General features: G+C 45.8%; 1 protein-coding gene across 1 annotated transcript in view; it reads left to right on the top strand.

The window, feature by feature from the left end:
* The window catches only part of LOC120946048 (interleukin-12 receptor subunit beta-2-like), a 99,443-nt gene that overhangs the window by 10,867 nt on the left and 68,472 nt on the right, over positions 1 to 20,104 (top strand). The window contains exons 2-5 of the mRNA XM_040360746.1: positions 39 to 150; positions 2,030 to 2,305; positions 3,641 to 3,764; positions 17,278 to 17,438. Coding sequence (XP_040216680.1) covers positions 66 to 150; positions 2,030 to 2,305; positions 3,641 to 3,764; positions 17,278 to 17,438 — 646 coding nt within the window. The 5' untranslated portion in view covers positions 39 to 65. The remainder of the gene's footprint in view (positions 1 to 38; positions 151 to 2,029; positions 2,306 to 3,640; positions 3,765 to 17,277; positions 17,439 to 20,104) is intronic.

The raw sequence follows: 20,104 nt of genomic DNA, 5'->3' as shown, positions 1-20,104 counted from the left end.
TTGTATTAACTGGAGTTACATTTTTTTCTTCCTTGCAGGAGTAAAGATGCCTTACGCACCGCAAGATGTTACATTCAGATATGGGAGCTCCGCCTTCCACATGGAGTGTCATTTGCATATTTCATTTATTCACAGTGACAGCTTCCGAAGGTGAGACGGGGTCATCATCACCGCTGGAAATCCTCCATATTACCCTGAAATTATTTAACCCCTTCCTGCCCACCCCGGTGTCCCTTTAACTGGGCTACTACGCCCAGGGGCAGGAAGGTCTGCCTAATTATGATTGGCTGTCACAATGGTCACATGATTAGTACAAACAGTTCGGCGATAAGGGCGCTCTGGTGGAGGTGGATAGCTGGTCAGAGGGATGATAGTAATGAGATGGCACTTTTGGCAGCACTTTGGTTAGAGGAGAAGCAACTCTGAAGATATAAAAAGGGAAAAGAAAGGCGCCTCTAAGTGCAGTATACACAATTTAATAAAGTGCACAAAGGGTTAAAAGCACTTACAAGATCGTTGAGTGTTAAAAGACATGATAAAATCAGGAGTCCTCATCTGTGGCATGTGTCCGAACCTAGGCTAATGTTGGCCATGCCCAATTAGATTTTTTTTTTATTCAGCTGATCTTGAGGGTAGAGACTGATGTGAATGTACATTGTATATGTAAAGCGCTGCGTAAATTGACGGCGCTATATAATTAGACATGTGCATATAGTTAAAGCTGCTATATGGTGGCGTACTCAATGTTAAGTATGGCCGTCGTTCCCGCGTCTAATTTTGAAAATTTTATGTCGTTTGCGTAAGTTGTCCGTGAATGGGGCTGGACGCCATTTACGTTCACGTCAAAACCAATGACATCCTTGCGACGTCATTTAGCGCAATGCACAGCAGGAAATTTTAGGGACGGCGCATGCGCAGTTCGTTCGGCGAGGGGACGCGCTTCATTTAAATGAAACACGCCCCCTACCCGCCGCAATTTGAGATAACTTACGGCGCAAATTCGCTGAGGATTCAAACTTATGCCAAGTAAGTTACGGCGGCGTAGCGTATCTTAGATACGCTGCGCCGATGCAGATCTTTGTGGATCTGCCCCCTTGAGCGGAATTCCATCGGAACAACCCGTCAGAGTTTATTCCGACTGAAAAAAACGGTCGTGTGTACGCAGCATTGGTGAATTTTTTTGTTTTCTTTTTTTTTTTCCGTGTATTTTGTGCGTGTACTCGAGAGAGGAGCCGGACTGCAGGAGTTGGGAGTAGGCAGGCCTCCCCCAGAGGCAATCTGCCACCTTTCTCCATGCCCCGGGGTGGCAATGGCGGGTGTGTGAGGGGGTCCTCCCACACAGCCCGCCCTACCTGCTCCGCTTTGAAGCCCAACGGGGCAGAGGGACTCCCTATAAGGGAGTGAGAGGATCTAGCCCGCTCAACCAGCCCCTTTAGTCCTTCACCTCTTTTTTTTAGAGACCGCGTGGTCAAAGTGCGTGCATGTTAACCCAATTTCGAGTGCGTGTGTAAGTGTGGTGGTTTTTGTGGGAGGGGGGTGGGCGTACTAAGCGCAGGCTTACCTTGCATAGCACACCCACCGGGAGCCGGGCTGAGACCACCAAACTCAATTCACATGTAGCCGAGACCGGGATCCGAACCCCTAGCTGCAGAGGTGAATGGCTTGTCAGCGCAGTGCCAATCGCGTTGAGCCACCGCAGCGCCCAGCATTGGTGAATTGACCCCCTTTGTTATGAATACGATTGTATTTCGGTCGATCACATTATGAGATTACATGGTAAAACAGGGATGCCATCAAACACTAGAAATTGTTCACTTCCCTGTGTGTGTGGCATATCAGTCGAATGAGTTGTTGACTATAGATTGCTTATTTCGAGCGATCAATCAGAAAATAAATCGGTTATCGATTGGGATTTATTGCAGTGTGCATAACCACCATATCAGTTTGTCCAACTGAAAAGTTGTGCTCTGTTGTAACAAAGTTTCAAATATTTCTGTATATATGAAAAATATATTTTTAATTCCTGTAGGTTTCTATATCAGGAAAGGAGATATCATATTTAAACCGGCCTCCGTGGTGCCAAAAGGATCCGATGTCCTGGTGATCTGCATGTTTTCCAAGGACCCCTGCAGAGGGAGAGGACAGTTTGTGTTTGAAGTAAATGACAATTACAGAAAGCCGGACTGGCAGAATGGAACGTCTTCCACTATGCAACTCCTGGGTGTCACAGGGCACCACCACATTATCTGTTACTTGGATTGTGTCCGGAAGAATATCATATACGAGACAAACTTAAAAGTGGGATGTAAGTGTGTGTGTGTGTGTGTGTGCGACCCTTGCATTCCAGTGCTTTTTATTATCTTTTGCACATGTGTGTTACTGTTTACCACTGTAACGGAATGGCCCGTGATACTCAGAGACTTTTGAAGGATGCGGGGTACTCCTGTGCCAGCTTCACCAATGACTCTTATGTCCAGGGTCATCCTATGTCCAATAGGGGCATAGGATGACTGAGGAATGATATCTCGGATTACATGAGATGGGACAGTAATGATAATTCATGTATTGCAGGATATCTTGAAATATTACAGGTGGTTAATTCTGACCCCAACAGGTCAATAGCAGAGTGACTCATTCATGTGGGGACACATAGACTGTTGAGGTGATAATTAAGTCTACCTGGCTGTAGTAATAAAAGCTTGCTGTGTTTGCATTCTATTGTCTAATTAAGTCTGCCTCTCAAGAACCTTTCATTGTGTATGCTAATGACACTGTATTGTGTGAAAGTTCTATTGGTGATAGATATGTGTTGGCAGTCTGAAAGGTCAGATGTCTGACCTTTCAGGTGTAGTGGATTAGCATGTCAATTATGTCTACTAAAGGAATGTGCATTATGTAGCAGGTGAGAATAACTTTGCGGAGTCAGAAAGTCTGTCTAAGATGTGGATTGAGGGGGACTCGTTAGCACCCCTTTGTGTGATGTTGTGGGTGGAGTTGAGTCATTGTCCAGATTTGGTTTCTAACTGTATATAACAACCTGAGTTTACCATTAAAGTGTTCATATGTTTTGGAACCAGAGACAGAGCTGTGTGTGTCTCGTTTGTGGGGGAAACCCAATGGGTCCTGTCTGCTGGATTGTGGAGTGTCGGAAGCTGTCTTGGGTTGGTGGAATGGAATATCGTAAACGGTGTTAACCCCTGACCGTTACAACCATCAACCTTCCAAGACAAGGAAGACATCCCAGTCTTAGTCCGTAGGGTTCAATATTGAGTTAGCCCACCCTTTGCAGCTATAACAGCTTCAACTCTTCTGGGAAGGCCATCCACAAGGTCAGGAGACTGCGAGCCAGGCCTCGCCCAACATCAGTGCCTGGCCTCACAAATTCGCTTCTGGAAGAATGGGTCAAACATTCTCATAGACACACTCCTAAACCTTGTGGACGGCCTTCCCAGACGAGTTGAAGCTGTTATAGCTGCAAAGGATGGGCCAACTCAATATTCAACCCTACAGACTAAGACTGGGATGCCATTAAAGTTCATGTGCGTGTAAAGGCAGGCGTCCCAATACTTTTGGCAATATAGTGTAATTTAGGCCACTGTAATCCATTTATTTTTTCAAAATACTGTATGTTTCCTTTTAGATCCTCCTGACAGACCCTCTAATATATCATGTTCTCTGGGAGAATTATCGTCTGAGATGACATGTACGTGGGATAGAGGGCAAGAAACAGACTTGAGCACAAGCTATGATGTACATGTCGTTAGGTAAGTTCTTTTTTATTACCTTATTTTCAGTCACATTCATTACATTGAGGGTGTCTTCAAGGTATTGCCCAAAGAAACCAGTCTATAGCTGTGGAAAGTAAAGAAGGAAGCCATTGACTGGAAAGGAAAGATTACTGCCTTTATAATTAAGCACCAAAGTCTGTCTTTTGCATTACCCATACATATGATAGCAGCTAAATAGCCCAAAAATTTAGCTCTAAAATTTTTAGCTCTGAAGCTCTATGCATGTGGTGTCAGCCCTGCCAATTCAGTTCTGATTGAATACAAAGAACACAGCCCCCTCTTTATCTCCTCCCCCTCTTGAGCTCCTTAACCACTCGTCATCTCCATATCCCCTCTTCATCTCCATATCCCCTCTTCATCTCCATATCCCCTCTTCATCTCCATATGCCCTCTTCATCTTCATATCCCCTCTTCATCTTCCCTCTTCATCTCCAGATCCCCTCTCAATTTCCATAATCTCTCTCCATTTCCACGACCGTTCTCCATCTTCATAACCCTTCTTCATCTCCATAACCCTTCTTCTTCATCTCCATAACCCTTCTTCTTCATCTCCATAACCCTTCTTCTTCATCTCCATAACCCCTCTTTATTTCCATATCCTCTCTTCCTTCATAACCACTCAACATCTCCATAACCCTTCTTTATCTCTATAACACTTTTCATCTCTAACTCTTCTTCTTCTCCATAACTCCTCTTTCTCCATAACCGCTCCCCATCTCCATAACCCCTCTTAATTTCCATAACCCTTCTTCCTCTCCATAACCCTTCTTCCTCTCCATAACCTCTCTTCATTTCCTTAACTCCATAACCATTCCCCATCTCCATAACCTTTCTTTATCTCCAGACCCCCTTTTCATCTCTATAACCATTTTTCATCTTTATAACCCTTCTTCATCTCCATAACCCATCTTCATCTCCATAACCCTTCTTCTTCATCTCTATAACCCTTCTTCATCTCCATAACCCCTCTTCCTCCATAACCCCTCCCCATCTACATAACCCCTCTTAATTTCCATAATCCTTCTTCATCTCCATAACCCTTCTTCATCTCCATAACCCTTCTTCATCTCCATAACCTCTTATCCTCTCCATAACCCTTCTTCTTCCTCTCCATAACCCTTCTTCTTCCTCTCCATAACTTCTCTTCATTTCCATAACTCCATAACCATTCATAACCATTCCCCATCTCCATAACTTTTATCTCTATAACCTTTTTTTCATCTCTATAACCCTTCTTCATCTCTATAACCCTTCTTCCTCCATAGCCCTTCTTACTCCATAGCCCTTCTTCATCTCCATAACCCCTCTTCATTTCCATAACCTCTCTTCCTTCATAACCACTCAACATCTCCATAAACCTTCTTCATCTCTATAACACTTTTAATCTCTACCCCTTTTTGATCTCATAAATATTCTTCATCTCTATAACTCCTCTTCCTCCATAACTGCTCCCCATCTCCATAACCCTTTATCTCCATAACCCCTCTTCATTTCCATAATCCCTCTATCTCCATAATCTTTCTTTATCTCCATTACCCTTTTTCATCTCTATAACCATTCCCCATCTCCATAACCGCTTCCCATCTTCATAACCCCTCTTGCTCCATAACCCCTCTTGCTACATAGTGAAAGAATGGAGCAAGAGGGCCTCAACATAGAATTCGATTTAAATAGCTTTCTAACTAATATATAAATTTAATCCATAAGGTTATTTTTTTTTTTTAATAAAAACATTTTTTTTGTATAGAAAGTTTTTTTATATAAGGAGATTTTTTATTACATTATAAAAAAAATATATATTTCATATTTATTCACTACATACATTGAATTAAATATTCTTAACATATATCATAATTATAATCTTGTTCAGTGATTATAGCAAGCTCCAATGTCATCCTAGATTGGAAGAATTTGAGGAATTTAATCTTTATATAATGTGACACACGATCATGGACCATTCCGGGTTGTGTGGATTAATATACCCGGAGCTATTGTTTGTATATACGGCATAGGCACTGAAACCAGGACAGAGGCGGTCATCAATCCCCTCCCCATAGCCTAACTGATTGACATATTTAAGGACATATCAGTGCGTGGCCGGGTACGCTTCCTGAAGACATAGAATACGAAACGTACGTCGAGGCGGTACCTGGTCACACACGCACTAATCGTAACTTCCGGTCCAGCTGGTCTGTGGCGTCAGCAAGGTGGAACGCACGCCACTACAGGCAGAAAGTCGGGACCTCCATCCACCTAGACACGCGAGCAAGCCTCAGTGCCGGGTTCAGGGCACTTTTAAAAGTAAGAAGCTATTTGGCTATTTTATGTTACCCTTTTTATTAAACAATATTACACTATATTGGCATCATCTTCGTTTTTACATATCCGCATGGGAGCCTTCTGCTAATAGGGGAGAGAGGTGCATCGATCCATCCAATAAACAGGTTTAACCTGACACAGCGCATTTGACCTCTTTTTTATACTAAAAAGGGTCAACTTCATTTGGTAAGAGCCGAGGCCATCTAGCTATTGATCACTTTGGGTGTGCACATCAACGGTTGGTGAAGGTGGAATGCCATTTGGCTCTAATCACATAGGAGCAGTGGCGGCTGATGCTCAACATTTTCGGGGGGGCGCAAACGAAAAAAAAAATTGCAGCCTCACTGTGCCCATCAAATGCAGCCACTGCGCCATCAATTGTCACCACTGTGCCATGCCATCAAACGCAGCCACTGTGCCATTAATTGTCACCACTGTGCCATGCCATCAAACGCAGCCACTGTGCCATCAATTCGCACCACTGTGCCATGCCATTAAACGCAGCCACTGTGCCATGCCATCAAACGCAGCCACTGTGCCATCAATTGTCACCACTGTGCCATGCCATCAAACGCAGCCACTGTGCCATGCCATCAAACACAGCCACTGTGCCCTTTAATTGTCACCACTGTGCCCTTTAATTGTCACCACTGTGCCCTTTAATTGTCACCGCTGTGCCCTTTAATTGTCACCGCTGTGCCCTTTAATTGTCACCGCTGTGCCCTTTAATTGTCGCTGCTGTGCCCTTTAATCGTCCCCACTGTGCCCATTGTCCCCACTGTGCCTATTGTTGCCACTGTGCCCATTGATGTCGCTGTTGTGCCCTGTAAAGTGCCCCTTTCCCCCCCGCCCGGCACTTACCTTTACTGGAGTCAGCCATCCACGTCCCTCGATGTCTTCTACCGCCCTCGATGACTGACAGGCGTCTCAGCCAATCAGGTTACCGGTAGCCAGAATCGGCCAACCTGATTGGCTGAGACGCCTGTCAGTCTTATCCAAGCAGCGCATCCCTAGTGCGTTCCTTGTATAAGCTCCCGGGACCCGAGGGCTGTACTCGGAAAAGCCTATCAGAGTCGTTGACTCTGATAGGCACTTCCGTACAGCCAACCAGCTGCCGTTATTCAGATGTTCAGACATGAGCGCCGACCATCTGAATAGAACAGCGGCAGCGGCGATAATAACATAGATTCGTGCAATGCATGAATCTATGTTATTAGACTCAGTGGCGGTGAGAGCCAGACGGGGCGGCGCTCCAGCGCCCTCTATGGACGAACCGCCACTGCATAGGAGGAATATATGGACTTTTTCTGATGGACTGATTTTTTCATGCAGCACTTTATTTCACTTGTAATTCTCATATACAGTTGCTTTGTACAGTTTAATATAATAACTTTTCGTGACGTACTCATTATTGGCTAATGAGTGGGTTTGCGCACTGTTTTTTGTGGATTGTTCATTTATAGATTTATTTATTTATGATTACACAAATATGAGGTTATCTTATTTGTTTAGGAGCTGGTTAGTTTGAAAAATATATACACATAGCACTTACTATATTCTATATTTATATCTCATTTATTCATATATTATAGCACTACTACTAGTGCCCCCACCACCACTTTTAACACCTCCTGCTCCATAACCGCACCCCATCTCAGTAACACTTACTTGTACACAGGCAGAGAGCACAGGAAGCTATCAGCTCACAAAATTACTGGCAAAATTAAAGGGTATTATTTTAATTTATTAAACAGATTAACAAAATATTTTCAATGGTATATTTAGTGGACTCGGGTTTACATACACTTTAAACAAACTAAAGCCCCTTTATTGAAGACAGTAGAACAAGGGTGGCCAACTTACTTGATATAGAGAGCCTCAAGTGCAGCCCCTGATATACTGTATATACATATTATTCAGTGAATGTTGTGCCACAGAAAGCTGTGAGAGACTACAGAAATGCAACAGGAGATGGTCAGTATTATGTATAAGTTACAACAGATGACCAGAAGCCTAGAACATGTTGCAAGAGATGGTCAGAGACTACAGACATGCTACAAAAAAAGGGCCAGAGATTGTGAACAGGCTACAAGAGATGGTCAGAGACTATAGACATGCTACAAGAGATGGTCAAAGACTATAGACATGCTACAAGAGATGGTCAGAGACTGTGGACAGGCTACAAGAGATGGTCAGAGACTGTGAACATGCTACAAGAGATGGTCAGAGACTACAGAGATGCTACAAGAGATGGTCAGACTGTGAACATGTTACAAGAGATGGTCAGAGACTGAGGACGGGCTACAAGAGATGGTCAGAGACTGTGAACAGGCTACAAGAGATGGCCAGAGACTGTGGACAGGCTACAAGAGATAGTCAGAGACTGTGGACAGGATACAAGAGATGGCCAGAGACTGTGAACATGTTACAAGAGATGGTCAGAGACTGAGGGCATGCTACAAGAGATGGCCAGAGATTGTGAACATGCTACAAGAGATGGCCAGAGACTGTGGACAGGCTACAAGAGATAGTCAGAGACTGTGGACAGGCTACAAGAGATGGTCAAAGACTATAGACATGCTACAAGAGATGGACAGAGACTGTAGACAGGCTACAAGAGATGGCCAGAGATTGTGAACATGCTACAAGAGATGGCCAGAGACTGTGGACAGGCTACAATAGATAGTCAGAGACTGTGGACAGGCTACAAGAGATGGTCAAAGACTATAGACATGCTACAAGAGATGGTCAGAGACTGTGGACGGGCTACAAGAGATGGTCAAAGACTATAGACATGCTACAACAGATGGTCAAAGACTATAGACATGCTACAAGAGATGGTCAGAGACTATAGACAGGCTACAAGAGATGGCCAGAGATTGTGAACATGCTACACGAGATGGCCAGAGACTGTGGACAGGCTACAAGAGATGGTCAAAGACTACAGACATGCTACAAGAGATGATCAGAGACTGTGAACATGCTACAAGAGATGGGCAGAGACTGTGAACATGCTACAAGAGATGGGCAGAGACTGTGAACAGGCTACAAGAGATGGGCAGAGACTGTGAACATGCTACAAGAGATGGTCAGAGACTGTGAACATGCTACAAGAGATGGGCAGAGACTGTGAACATGCTACAAGAGATGGTCAGAGACTGTGGACAGGCTACAAGAGATGGTCAGAGACTGTGAACATGCTACAAGAGATGGTCAGAGACTGTGGACAGGCTACAAGAGATGGGCAGAGACTGTGAACATGCTACAAGAGATGGGCAGAGACTGTGAACATGCTACAAGAGATGGAAAAAAAAAAATTGTTTTTGTTTTTTGTGAGCTGCAGCTTTAAAAATGCAGCGGTCACGTTTTTGAGCGTTTTTCGCGCGTTTTTTAATGTCTGGCATTTTTACAGCTCTACTCTGGAGCTTCAGAACGCCCTGGTCCTGCGTTTTTTTTTACAGCTCAAAAACGCCTATGTGGGCATGATGCCATAGAATAACATGGACAGGCGTTTTTAAGCTGTAAAAAACGCTCAGAAAAGTGGCTGTAAAAACGCCAGTGGAAATGAAGCCTAAAAAGTTACTTGTGACACATTTGATATTATTCTCAGAAAAATCCATGCTGAAAGATCTCAGAAAAACATGAAGAGGGAACGAGGATGGACAACAAAGAAAAAGTAAGATGACGTGAAAGAAAAAAATCCCCAAACCATTTAACTACTATAAGGCCTTGTTCACACCTATGCAGGTTGCAGTTACATATTCCAGGTGCATTTTGATTTTTCAATACACTCTTTTGATCCATTGAAGTCTATGGAACCAAAAAAACAGAAAAAAGTCCCTGACCCATAATATGCACAGATGTGGACGTGACCCATAGGAAACCATGCTATAGGTTGTTTCTGCAAAAACTGAAAAGGCACTATAAAAGGCATAGGTGTAATCTAGGCCTGAATTAGGCTTTGTTACATGAACAGTGCCCCCCACAGCTCTGCTGCCCTTTAGCACCTGCCAAGTCTGGGGTGGATTCAGGTAGGGGCGCACACTACTACGGAAGCGCAGCGTAACCGTTTTTACGCTACGCCTCCGTAAATTACTTGAGCTACGCTTCATTCACGAAGCAGTAGCTCCGTAATTTGCGTGCGCGCTCTGTAAAACTGCCCGGCGTAAGCGTGCATAATTTAAATGATCCCGTAGGGGGCGTGGATCATTTAAATTAGGCGCGTTCCCGCGCCGAACGTAGTGCGCATGCTCCGTCGGGAAACTTTCCCGACGTGCATTGCGGTAAATGACGTCGTAAGGACGTCATTTGCTTCAACGTGAACGTAAATGGCGTCCATCGCCATTCACTTACGCAAGCAACGTAATTTTTAAAAATCGCGACGCGGGAACGACGGGTATACGTAGCATTGGCTGCCCCTGCTAATAGCATGGGCAGCCTTACGTAGAAACCGACGAACGCAAACGATGTAAAATGCAAACGCAGGGCGCGCGTACGGTTGTGAATCGGCGTGAGTATGCAATTTGCATACTCTACGCTGACCACTACAGGAACGCCACCTAGCGGCCATCGTAAGAATGCAGCCTGCGATACGACGGCATAAGAGCCTTATGCCAGTCATATCTTAGGCTGCAGTCGGCGTATCGAGGTTCCTGAATACAGAAAAGTCGATACGCCGGCGCAACTAAGCAATTGCGCTGTGTATCTATGGATACGCAGACGCAATTGCTTACTGAATCTACCCCTCTGCCTTTATCGGCCCTGGTGAGAATAAAAAAAAAGTAAATAAATATATCTGAGAGTCTTTGATCTTCAGTTTCACTCGCTACTATATTTGCCAATGTGAAAAGAAACCATTAGCTTTTTACTGGTACATGTTATCTTGGTTAATCAGATCGGGGAGTGAGGAAGAGATGACGGGGTTAACAGGAAGCCGATAAATGGCAGCATTTCAGCAATCGTGGTTGCTTTAATTACTTCTTTGCCAGATATGCCCTTGGTGTTATTTAACCACTTCAGCTCCAGAAGATTTTACCCCCTTCATGACCAGGCCATTTTTTTGCTATTCAGTACTGCGCTCTTTTCACTGGTAATTGCTCAGTCATGCAATGCTGTACCCAAAATGTATATAATGTTTTTATTTTTTTCACACAAATGGAGCATTCTTTTGGTGGTATTTGATTACCACTGCAGTTTTTATTTTTTGCGATATAAACTAAAATAGACCAATTTGCCCAAAATGTATTCTGCTACATATTTTTGATTGGGAAAAAAAATCCCAATAAGTCTATATTGATTTTTTTGCATGAAAGTTACCGTATTTATCGGCGTATACCGAGCACTATTTTGCCCTGAAAATCAGGACAAAATCGTGGGTGCGCGGTATACGCCGATACCCGCTTTCCCGGGCGAGTTTGAATACTGCGCCGGCATATACCGAGCGCAGTACACTCGTGTATCTTCGGGCAGTCTAGGCTCCTCTCGCGCTGACGTCCTGGACGTACAGGACGTCAGCGCGAGATTAGCCGAGCCTGCCCGACGATACACGAGTGTACTGCGCTCGGTATATGTCGGCGCAGTATTCAAACTCGGCGCGGGAAACGAGCGGGGAGGACGCGAGGACGCCGCAGAAGGACGCCGGACCCGACGAAGAGGACACCCGAAGCCGCAGACGGACCCGACGAGGCCGCCGATGGACGCTGCGCAAGACACCAAAACTGTAAGTACAAAAAATCTTTTTTCCACAGGAATTCGGGGCAACTTTAGGGGTGCGCGCTATACGCGGGAGCGCGCTATACCCCGATAAATACGGTATATAGCGCCTACAAACTATATATTGCTGGTGGCGATCAGCGAGTTATGATGGGACTCCGACAGTGCGGTGACACTAGACACTGACGCTGGGGGGCAACTGACTAACTGCCACTGACATCATCAGTGCCATTAACTGCTTGCCGACCGCCGCACGACGATATACGTCGGCAGAATGACGCGGGCAGGCAGATGGATGTATATATATATATATACATCCCCTTTAAGGAGCGGCATTGTGGACGCGCCCCCCTGCCGCGAGCTCCGTGACTCCGTCTGCGGGTCCTGCGGACTCGATGTCCGCGGGGGATACCCGCGATCGTCTCACGGTGAGGAAGAACGGGGAAATGCTGATGTAAACAAGCATTTTCCCCCAGACTTCCTAGTGACAGGACAGTGATCACAGCTTCCTGTAATTGGAGGCGGTGATCAGTGTCGTGTCACACACAGCCCATCCCCCCTACAGTTAGGCCCCTTTACCATGTGCGGACCGTGTGTACGCTTTTTCATTCAACCGTTTGCGGATGAAAAAGGGACATACGTTGGTCCCTATGTGATTGCGGGTGTGAGCGGATAACCATCCGCTGACACCCGTAATCACCCGCCTCCGCAAAGATCCGATTTTGCGGACGGAAGAAAATCCTATTTTTTCTTCCGTCTGCGGATCGGATGAACACGGACACACGAGGCGATGCGCTGGCAGGAGAGAAAAAAAATCTCCTGCTAGCAGCATCTTTGGAGCGGTGAGAGGAGCAAAACAATGCAGAGGCGCATTGCGGGCGGTATTAACCCTTTATCGGCCGCTAGCGGGGGTTAATACCGCACCGCTAGGGGCTGAATCCCACTGCAAAATCCGACGGTATAGCGCCGCTATCTTTAGCGGCGCTATACCGCCACCGCGCCTCCAGCCCCAGTGTGAAAGGGGCCTTAATCTAGGCTTACCTGTAGGTGAAAGTTCTCAGAGATGGTTTACAACCACTTTAATCACTTCCCGACCGCCGCATGTATATGTACGTCGGCAGAATGGCACGTACAGGCACATTGGCGTACCTGTACGTCCCTGCCGAGACGTGGGTCGGGGGTCCGATCGGGACCCCCCACCGCTACATGCGGCAGTCGGATTCCCGCGGGGAGCAATCCGGGACGACGGCGCGACTATAGCCACTCAGTCGCGGTCGCTCCCCGGAGCTGAAGAACGGGGAGAGCCGTATGTAAACACGGCTTCCCCGTGCTTCACTGTGGCGGCGCATCGATCGAGTGATCCCTTATATAGGGAGACTCGATCGATGATGTCAGACCTACAGCCACACCTCCCTACAGTTGTAAACACACACTAGGTGAACCCTAACTCCTACAGCGCCCCCTGTGGTTAACTCCCAAACTGCAACTGTCATTTTCACAATAAACAATGCAATTTAAATGCATTTTTTGCTGTGAAAATGACAATGGTCCCAAAAATGTGTCAAAATTGTCCGAAGAGTACGCCATAATGTCGCAGTCACGAAAAAAATCGCTGATCGCCGCCATTAGTAGTAAAAAATAAATAAATAATAAAACTATCCCCTATTTTGTAAACACTATAAATTTTGCGCAAACCAATCGATAAACGCTTATTGCGATTTTTTTTTACCAAAAATAGGTAGAAGAATACGTATCGGCCTAAACTGAGGAAACATTTTTTTTTTATATATGTTTTTGGGGGGTATTTATTATAGCAAAAAGTAAAAAATATTGCATTTTTTTCAAAATTGTCGCTCTATTTTTGTTTATAGCGCAAAAAATAAAAACCGCAGAGGTGATCAAATACCACCAAAAGAAAGCTCTATTTGTGGGGAAAAAAGGACGCCAATTTTGTTTGGGAGCCACGTCGCACGACCGCGCAATTGTCTGTTAAAGCGACGCAGTGCCGAATTGTAAAAACCCCTTGGGTCATTTAGCAGCATATTGGTCCGGTCCTTAAGTGGTTAAGCTGCTTTCACACCGTGGCGGGGGGCGGCATATTTTTAGCGGCGCTTTATCGTCCTTTTTGCAGAGGTATTCGCTCACTTTTAACCCCCGCTAGCAGCCGAAAAAGGGTTAAAAACCACCCGCAGCTTTGCGGGCGGTTCGGCCGCGCTGCCCATTCATTTCAACGGTGGAGGAGTGTTGTATACACACCGCTCCAAAGATGCTGCTTGCAGGAGTTTTTTTTTAATGTCCTGTGTGAAATCGCCTCAGTGTGAAAGCACTCGGGCTTTCACACTGAGACTGCAGAGGAGCCATTTATCAGGCGCTTTACAGGCGCTATTTTTAGCCCAAAAGCGCCTGAAAAACGCCCCAGTGTGAAAGGGGTCTAAGTAGTTGGAGAGCCGACCATCTCAGTTCTCGCCCCCACACCTTGGCCCAGATATTGTATCTAAAAATCTTTTTTTTTTTTTTTTTTTTGGTTGCAACGTCATTTTGTCACACCCAACCCATAATGTGGTAAAGGTGTTTTTGTCTTCTTTGGTGACATTGGTTTGATCCCCTCTTGCTGCACTTGGCTGTGGTCACGCTCACACTCCGCGCTGCAAAACCCTATCAGCTTTAATCACGATGGAATCCTTCGATGTCAGAGCCGCGTGCTTCTGGTGTCCCAGTTACATTTCAATCCGCTCAGAGTGGTGGGGAAAGAACTGAGAGTCAGCGGCCCCATAAGATCATCTCTGCTAATGGCATTTAAAAAGTAAAGGTCACAATTTACTTTTTTTTTTTTAAGCTGCGTGACATTATGAGGACTGAGCAACGGGTGCATCTTAACCACCTGAGCCCCGGGCCATTTTGTAGCTAAAGGACCAGGACACTTTTTGCGATATGGCACTGCGTCGCTGTAATTGACAATTTGCGCGGTCGTGCGACGTGGCTCCCAAACAAAATTGGCGTCCTTTTTTTCCCACAAATAGAGCTTTCTTTTGGTGGTATTTGATCACCTCTGCGGTTTTTATTTTTTGCGCTATAAACAAAAATAGAGCGACCGATTTGAAAAAAATGCAATATTTTTTACTTTTTGCTATAATAAATATCCCCAAAAATATATAAAAAAATGTTTTTTTCCCTCAGTTTAGGCCGATACATATTCTTCTATATATTTTTGGTTAAAAAAAATCGCAATAAGCGTTTATTGCATTTGTATTAATATATATATTTTTTTACTAGTAATGGCGGCGATCAGCGATTTTTATCATGACTGCGACATTATGGCGGACACATCGGACACTTTTGACACATTTTTTGGGACCATTGTCATTTTCACAGCGACCAGTGCTATAAAAATGCACTGATTACTGTAAAAATGACACTGGCAGTGAAGGTGTTAACCTGCAGGGGGCGCTGAAGGGGTTAAGTGTTTCCTAGGGAGTGATTACTACTGTGTGGGGGGTGGCTTGGCGTGTGACGTCACTGATCGTCGTTCCCTATGACAGGGAACAGATGATCAGTGACACTCACACTAGGAAGAACGGGGAGAGGTTTGTTTACACTTACCTCTCCCCGTTCTTCAGCTCTGTGACCCGATCGCGGGACACCGGCGGCGATCGAGTCCGAGGGTCCCGTGGGCGCGGTCACAGAGCTCAGGATCGGGTCACGAGCGTTCGACCCACGGCTGGGCTCTTAAAGGGCAACGTACCTGTACGTGATTGTGCCCAGCCGTGCCATTCTGCCAACGTAAATCGGCGTGAGGCGGTCCTTAAGGGGTTAATTAAGATTAAAAAAACATTTCAATGCGTGGGCAACATAGATGCGCTTCTCCTCCAATATACTCTATGGGCCAGATTCTCAAAAGAGATACGCCGGCGTATCGCCAGATACGCCGTCATATCTCTGAGTCCGCCCGTCGTATCTATGCACCTGATTCATAGAATCAGTTAGGCATAGATAACCATTAGATCCGACAGGCGTAAGGTTCTTGCAATTGCAATTTTTTTCCGCCAACGTTGTTTTCCCGATCGAGTATGCAAATTAGCAAAATACGCGAATTCCCGAACGTATGCCCGACCGACGCAGTGAAGTTACGACGTTTACGTAAGATTTGCTACGCGTAAAGTTGCCCCTGCTATATGAGGCAGCCAATGTTAAGTATGGCCGTCGTTCCCGCGTCGAAATTTAAAAATTTACGTTGTTTGCGTAAGTCGTCCGTGAATAGGGCTGGACGCCGTTTACGTTCACGTCGAAACCAATGACGTCCTTGCGACGTCATTTAGCGCAATGCGCGTCGGGAAATTTTAGGGACGGCGCATGCGCAGTACGTTCGGCTCGGGAACGCGCCTAATTTAAATGATCCACACCCCCTACCCGGATCATTTGAATTAGGCGGGCTTGCGCCGGGGGATTTACGCTACGCCGCCGCAACTTTACAGGCAAGTGCTTTGTGAATCAAGCACTTGCCCGTAAAACTTGCGGCGGCTTAACGTAAATCAGATACGTTACGCCCGCCGAGTTTTACGCCGGGATACAAGAATCTGTCCCACGAACTTTAATCGCATCCCAGTCTTAGTCCGTAAGGTTTAATATTGAGTTGCAACTATAACAGCTTCAACTCTTCTGGGAAGGCTGTCCACAAGGTTTAGGAGTGTGTCTATGGGAATGTTTGATCATTCTTCCAGAAGCGCATTTGTGAAGTCAGGCACTGATGTTGGATGAGATCAGGACTCTGTGCAGGCCAGTCAAGTTCCTCCGCCCCAAACTCGCTAATCTATTGTCTTTATGGACCTTGCTTTGTGCACCGGGAACAGGAAGGGGCCGTCCCGAAACTGTTCCCACACTTGTTACATGTAAATCTGACTTCCTGATAAATGCAATTTTATTTTTAACTATCATGATATATAATAATGTGGTATTTTTTTTTGGGGGGGGGAGGGGCAGCACTTTATTCTTGGACCCTGGCGGCTCAATGTCTTGGGCCAGCCCTGGAACGGAGCCTTAAGGGGAACTCTACACATGCTCAGTTTGGTGTGTATTGCTAAAGAGTTTTTTGTTGTTGTTTTGTTTTGGGAAAGTACATGTGATCAGCACAGAGGCAATCAGCACTGGTCAGACAGAGGGTCAGGGGTCCTGCAGCCTCATAAGGCAGTCAGAGGACAATTAAAAATCCTCCTACAAGCTTTAACCAGACACTGATAGAAGTCACAAGACTATATACTGCTGATGAGAAAAGGTAATTATCTGTTTTTACTAAAATAATTGCATTTCCATGTTATGTGTACTGTGAGAGACCAGATATAGTGAATGCAGAGTCCTGGGGGTAGTAACACTTTAAAGCAGATTAGTATGTGTGGGCATCACAGACAGTTCACATTTAAGGTTGTGTTCAGTCATAAGAAAACTAACCAGTGTTATGATTTAGTTTACAGACTGAAGCGTCATATGTGGAGAATAAGAAAGATGGCTCTGTACGGATCGCAGTGAACCGAACACGGGATGACGTGTTTAGTATTCAGATTACGGCGAGGAACCAGCTGAATTACTCTGTATCAGATGTGGTGCTGGTCCGCGTGTCAGATATAGGTAAGAACTGCATGAATTTCATACTTTCTACTAGGGTTGTCCCGATACCACTTTTTTGAGGCCGAGTACCGATACTTTTTTTCAAGTACTCGCCGATACCGAATACCGATACTTTTTTAAAATGTCACGTGACTTTTTTATTTTTTTTACACAATTTTAATTTTTTACTATTTTTTTTTTTAAAGGGGGGGGGGGGGGGTAGTGGATTGTCAGTGTGTTTTTTTTTTTCTTTTTTGATTATTATTTACATTTTATTTTTTAAATTATTTATTACAATTTTTTTTTTTCATTTTTCATAATCAGTCCTGTTGGGGGGTCTTTGGAGAGATATCAGGGGTCTTAACAGACCTCTGACATCTCCCCTTTAAGACAGAGAAAGGGACCAAGGACACAGATTCCCCAGTCCCTTTCTCTGCAGCCTCAGCTGAAATGAATGGAGGGAAGCACCTCCATTCATAAACTGAAGCATTGTAAACACAGGTTACGATGCTCAGTTATGTGAATGGACAGAGTCAGTGGTCACTGACTCTGTCCATTCGGAAAAGGTAGGAGCCGGGTTTAGCGGCTCCTACCTCCGCTCTCCATCCTGACAGATTGAGGGGGGAGAGCGGCACGGGGGCGACAAGATGGCATGGGGGGGGAGAGCTGCATGGAGGGGGAACAAGACGGCATGGGGGGAGAGCTGCACGAGGGAGAGCGGCACGGGGGAACAACACGGCACTGGGGAACAAGACGGCACGGGGGGAGAGCTGCACGAGGGAGAGCGGCACGGGGGAACAACACGGCACTGGGGAACAAGACGGCACGGGGGGATAGCGGCACTGGGGAACAAGACGGCACGGGGGGAGAGCTGCACGAGGGAGAGCGGCACGGGGGAACAACAAGGCACTGGGGAACAAGACGGCATGGGGGGAGAGCTGCACGAGGGAGAGCCGCACGGGGGAACAACACGGCACTGGGGAACAAGACGGCACGGGGGGAGAGCTGCACGGGGGAGAGCGACACGGGAGAACAAGACGGCACTGGGGGAACAAGACGGCACTGAGGTAACAAGACGGCACTGGGGGAACAAGACGGCACTGGGGGAACAAGACGGCACTGGGGGAACAAGACGGCACTGGGGGGAGAGCGGCACGGAGGGGGAGAAGACAACACAGAGAAGACTGGTAACTCCCCCCACCACCCGATACCTGACTGCCCAGGTATCGGGTGAAGTATCGGACCATTTCCCCCGAGTACAAGTACTTGGGAAATGCTCGGTATCGGTACCGATACCGATACTAGTATCGGTATCGGGACATCCCTACTTTCTACTTGTATTTTTCTAATATAATTTAATACAGATGATAATTTCTTTCAAGAATTCTCATAGCAGAGGCATGTTCTGCGCAAATACTTCACAGTTTATATATAATTAGTCATATCTTCCCCGTGCAGAGGAGCTTACAGTCTGGTGTGTCCCTATTACCAGTGGCAATGCTAGGCACATCAGCCAGACACCGGGCTGTGACTGCTGCCCCCTCCCATCACCAACACACTTTCTGGGGGTGGATATAGATTGTAGTCTTCAGTTATATTCAGTGTTGCTTGTTATCGGCCACTTGTCACTGGTCACTACCAACTGCATAGGCTACCTTCTCAATGATGTCACTGGTCTCTACTAAATAGACAGGCTAAATTTTCAGTGATGTCACTGGTCTGTAGTTATTGGATAGGCTGCATTCTTAGTAGTGTCACCAGTCTCACGTAAATGGATAGACTGCATTGTCAGTGATATCCCCAGTCTTTGCTGATTGGGTAGGCCAGATTCTCATTGGTTTTACCAGTCTCTAGTAAATGGCCTACATTGTCAGTGATGTCACCGGTCTCTAGTGAGTGGATAGGTTGCATTCTCAGTGATGTCACTGGTCTCTAGTGAGTGGATAGGCTACATTCTCAGTGATGTCACTGGTCTCTAGTGAATGGGTAGGTTGCATTCTCAGTGATGTCACTGGTCTCTAGTGAATGAATAGGCTGTAATTCTCAGTGATGTCACTGGTCTCTAGTAAATCCATAGGCTGCATTCTTAGTGATACTTAGTGGTCTCTAGTGAATGGATAGGCTGTATTCTCAGTGATGTCACCAATCTCTAATGAATGAATAGGCTGCATTCTTAGTGATGTCACTGGTCTCTAGTGAATGGTTAGGCTGCATTCTCAGTGATGTCACTGGTCTCTAGTGAATGGTTAGGCTGCATTCTCAGTGATGTCACCGGTCTCTAGTAAATGGATAGGCTGCACTTGCAGTGATGTCACTGGTCTCTAGTGAATGGATAGGCTACATTCGCAGTGATGTCACTGGTCTCTAATGAATGGTTAGGCTGCATTCTCAGTGATGTCACCGGTCTCTAGTAAATGGATAGGCTGCATTTGCAGTGATGTCACTGGTCTCTAGTAAATGGATAGGCTGCATTCGCAGTGATGTCACTGGTCTCTAGTGAATGGTTAGGCTGCATTCTCAGTGATGTCACCGGTCTCTAGTGAATGGATAGGCTGTATTCGCAGTGATGTCACCGATCTCTAGTGAATGGTTAGGCTGCATTCTCAGTGATGTCACCGGTCTCTAGTGAATGGATAGGCTGTATTCGCAGTGATGTCACCGATCTCTAGTGAATGGATAGGCTGTAT

The sequence above is a fragment of the Rana temporaria genome, chromosome 7, assembly GCF_905171775.1.
Source record: "Rana temporaria chromosome 7, aRanTem1.1, whole genome shotgun sequence".
Taxonomy (NCBI): Eukaryota; Metazoa; Chordata; class Amphibia; order Anura; family Ranidae; genus Rana; species Rana temporaria.
Note: the sequence above shows the minus strand (reverse complement) of the source record. Positions and strands in the feature narration are given on the sequence as shown.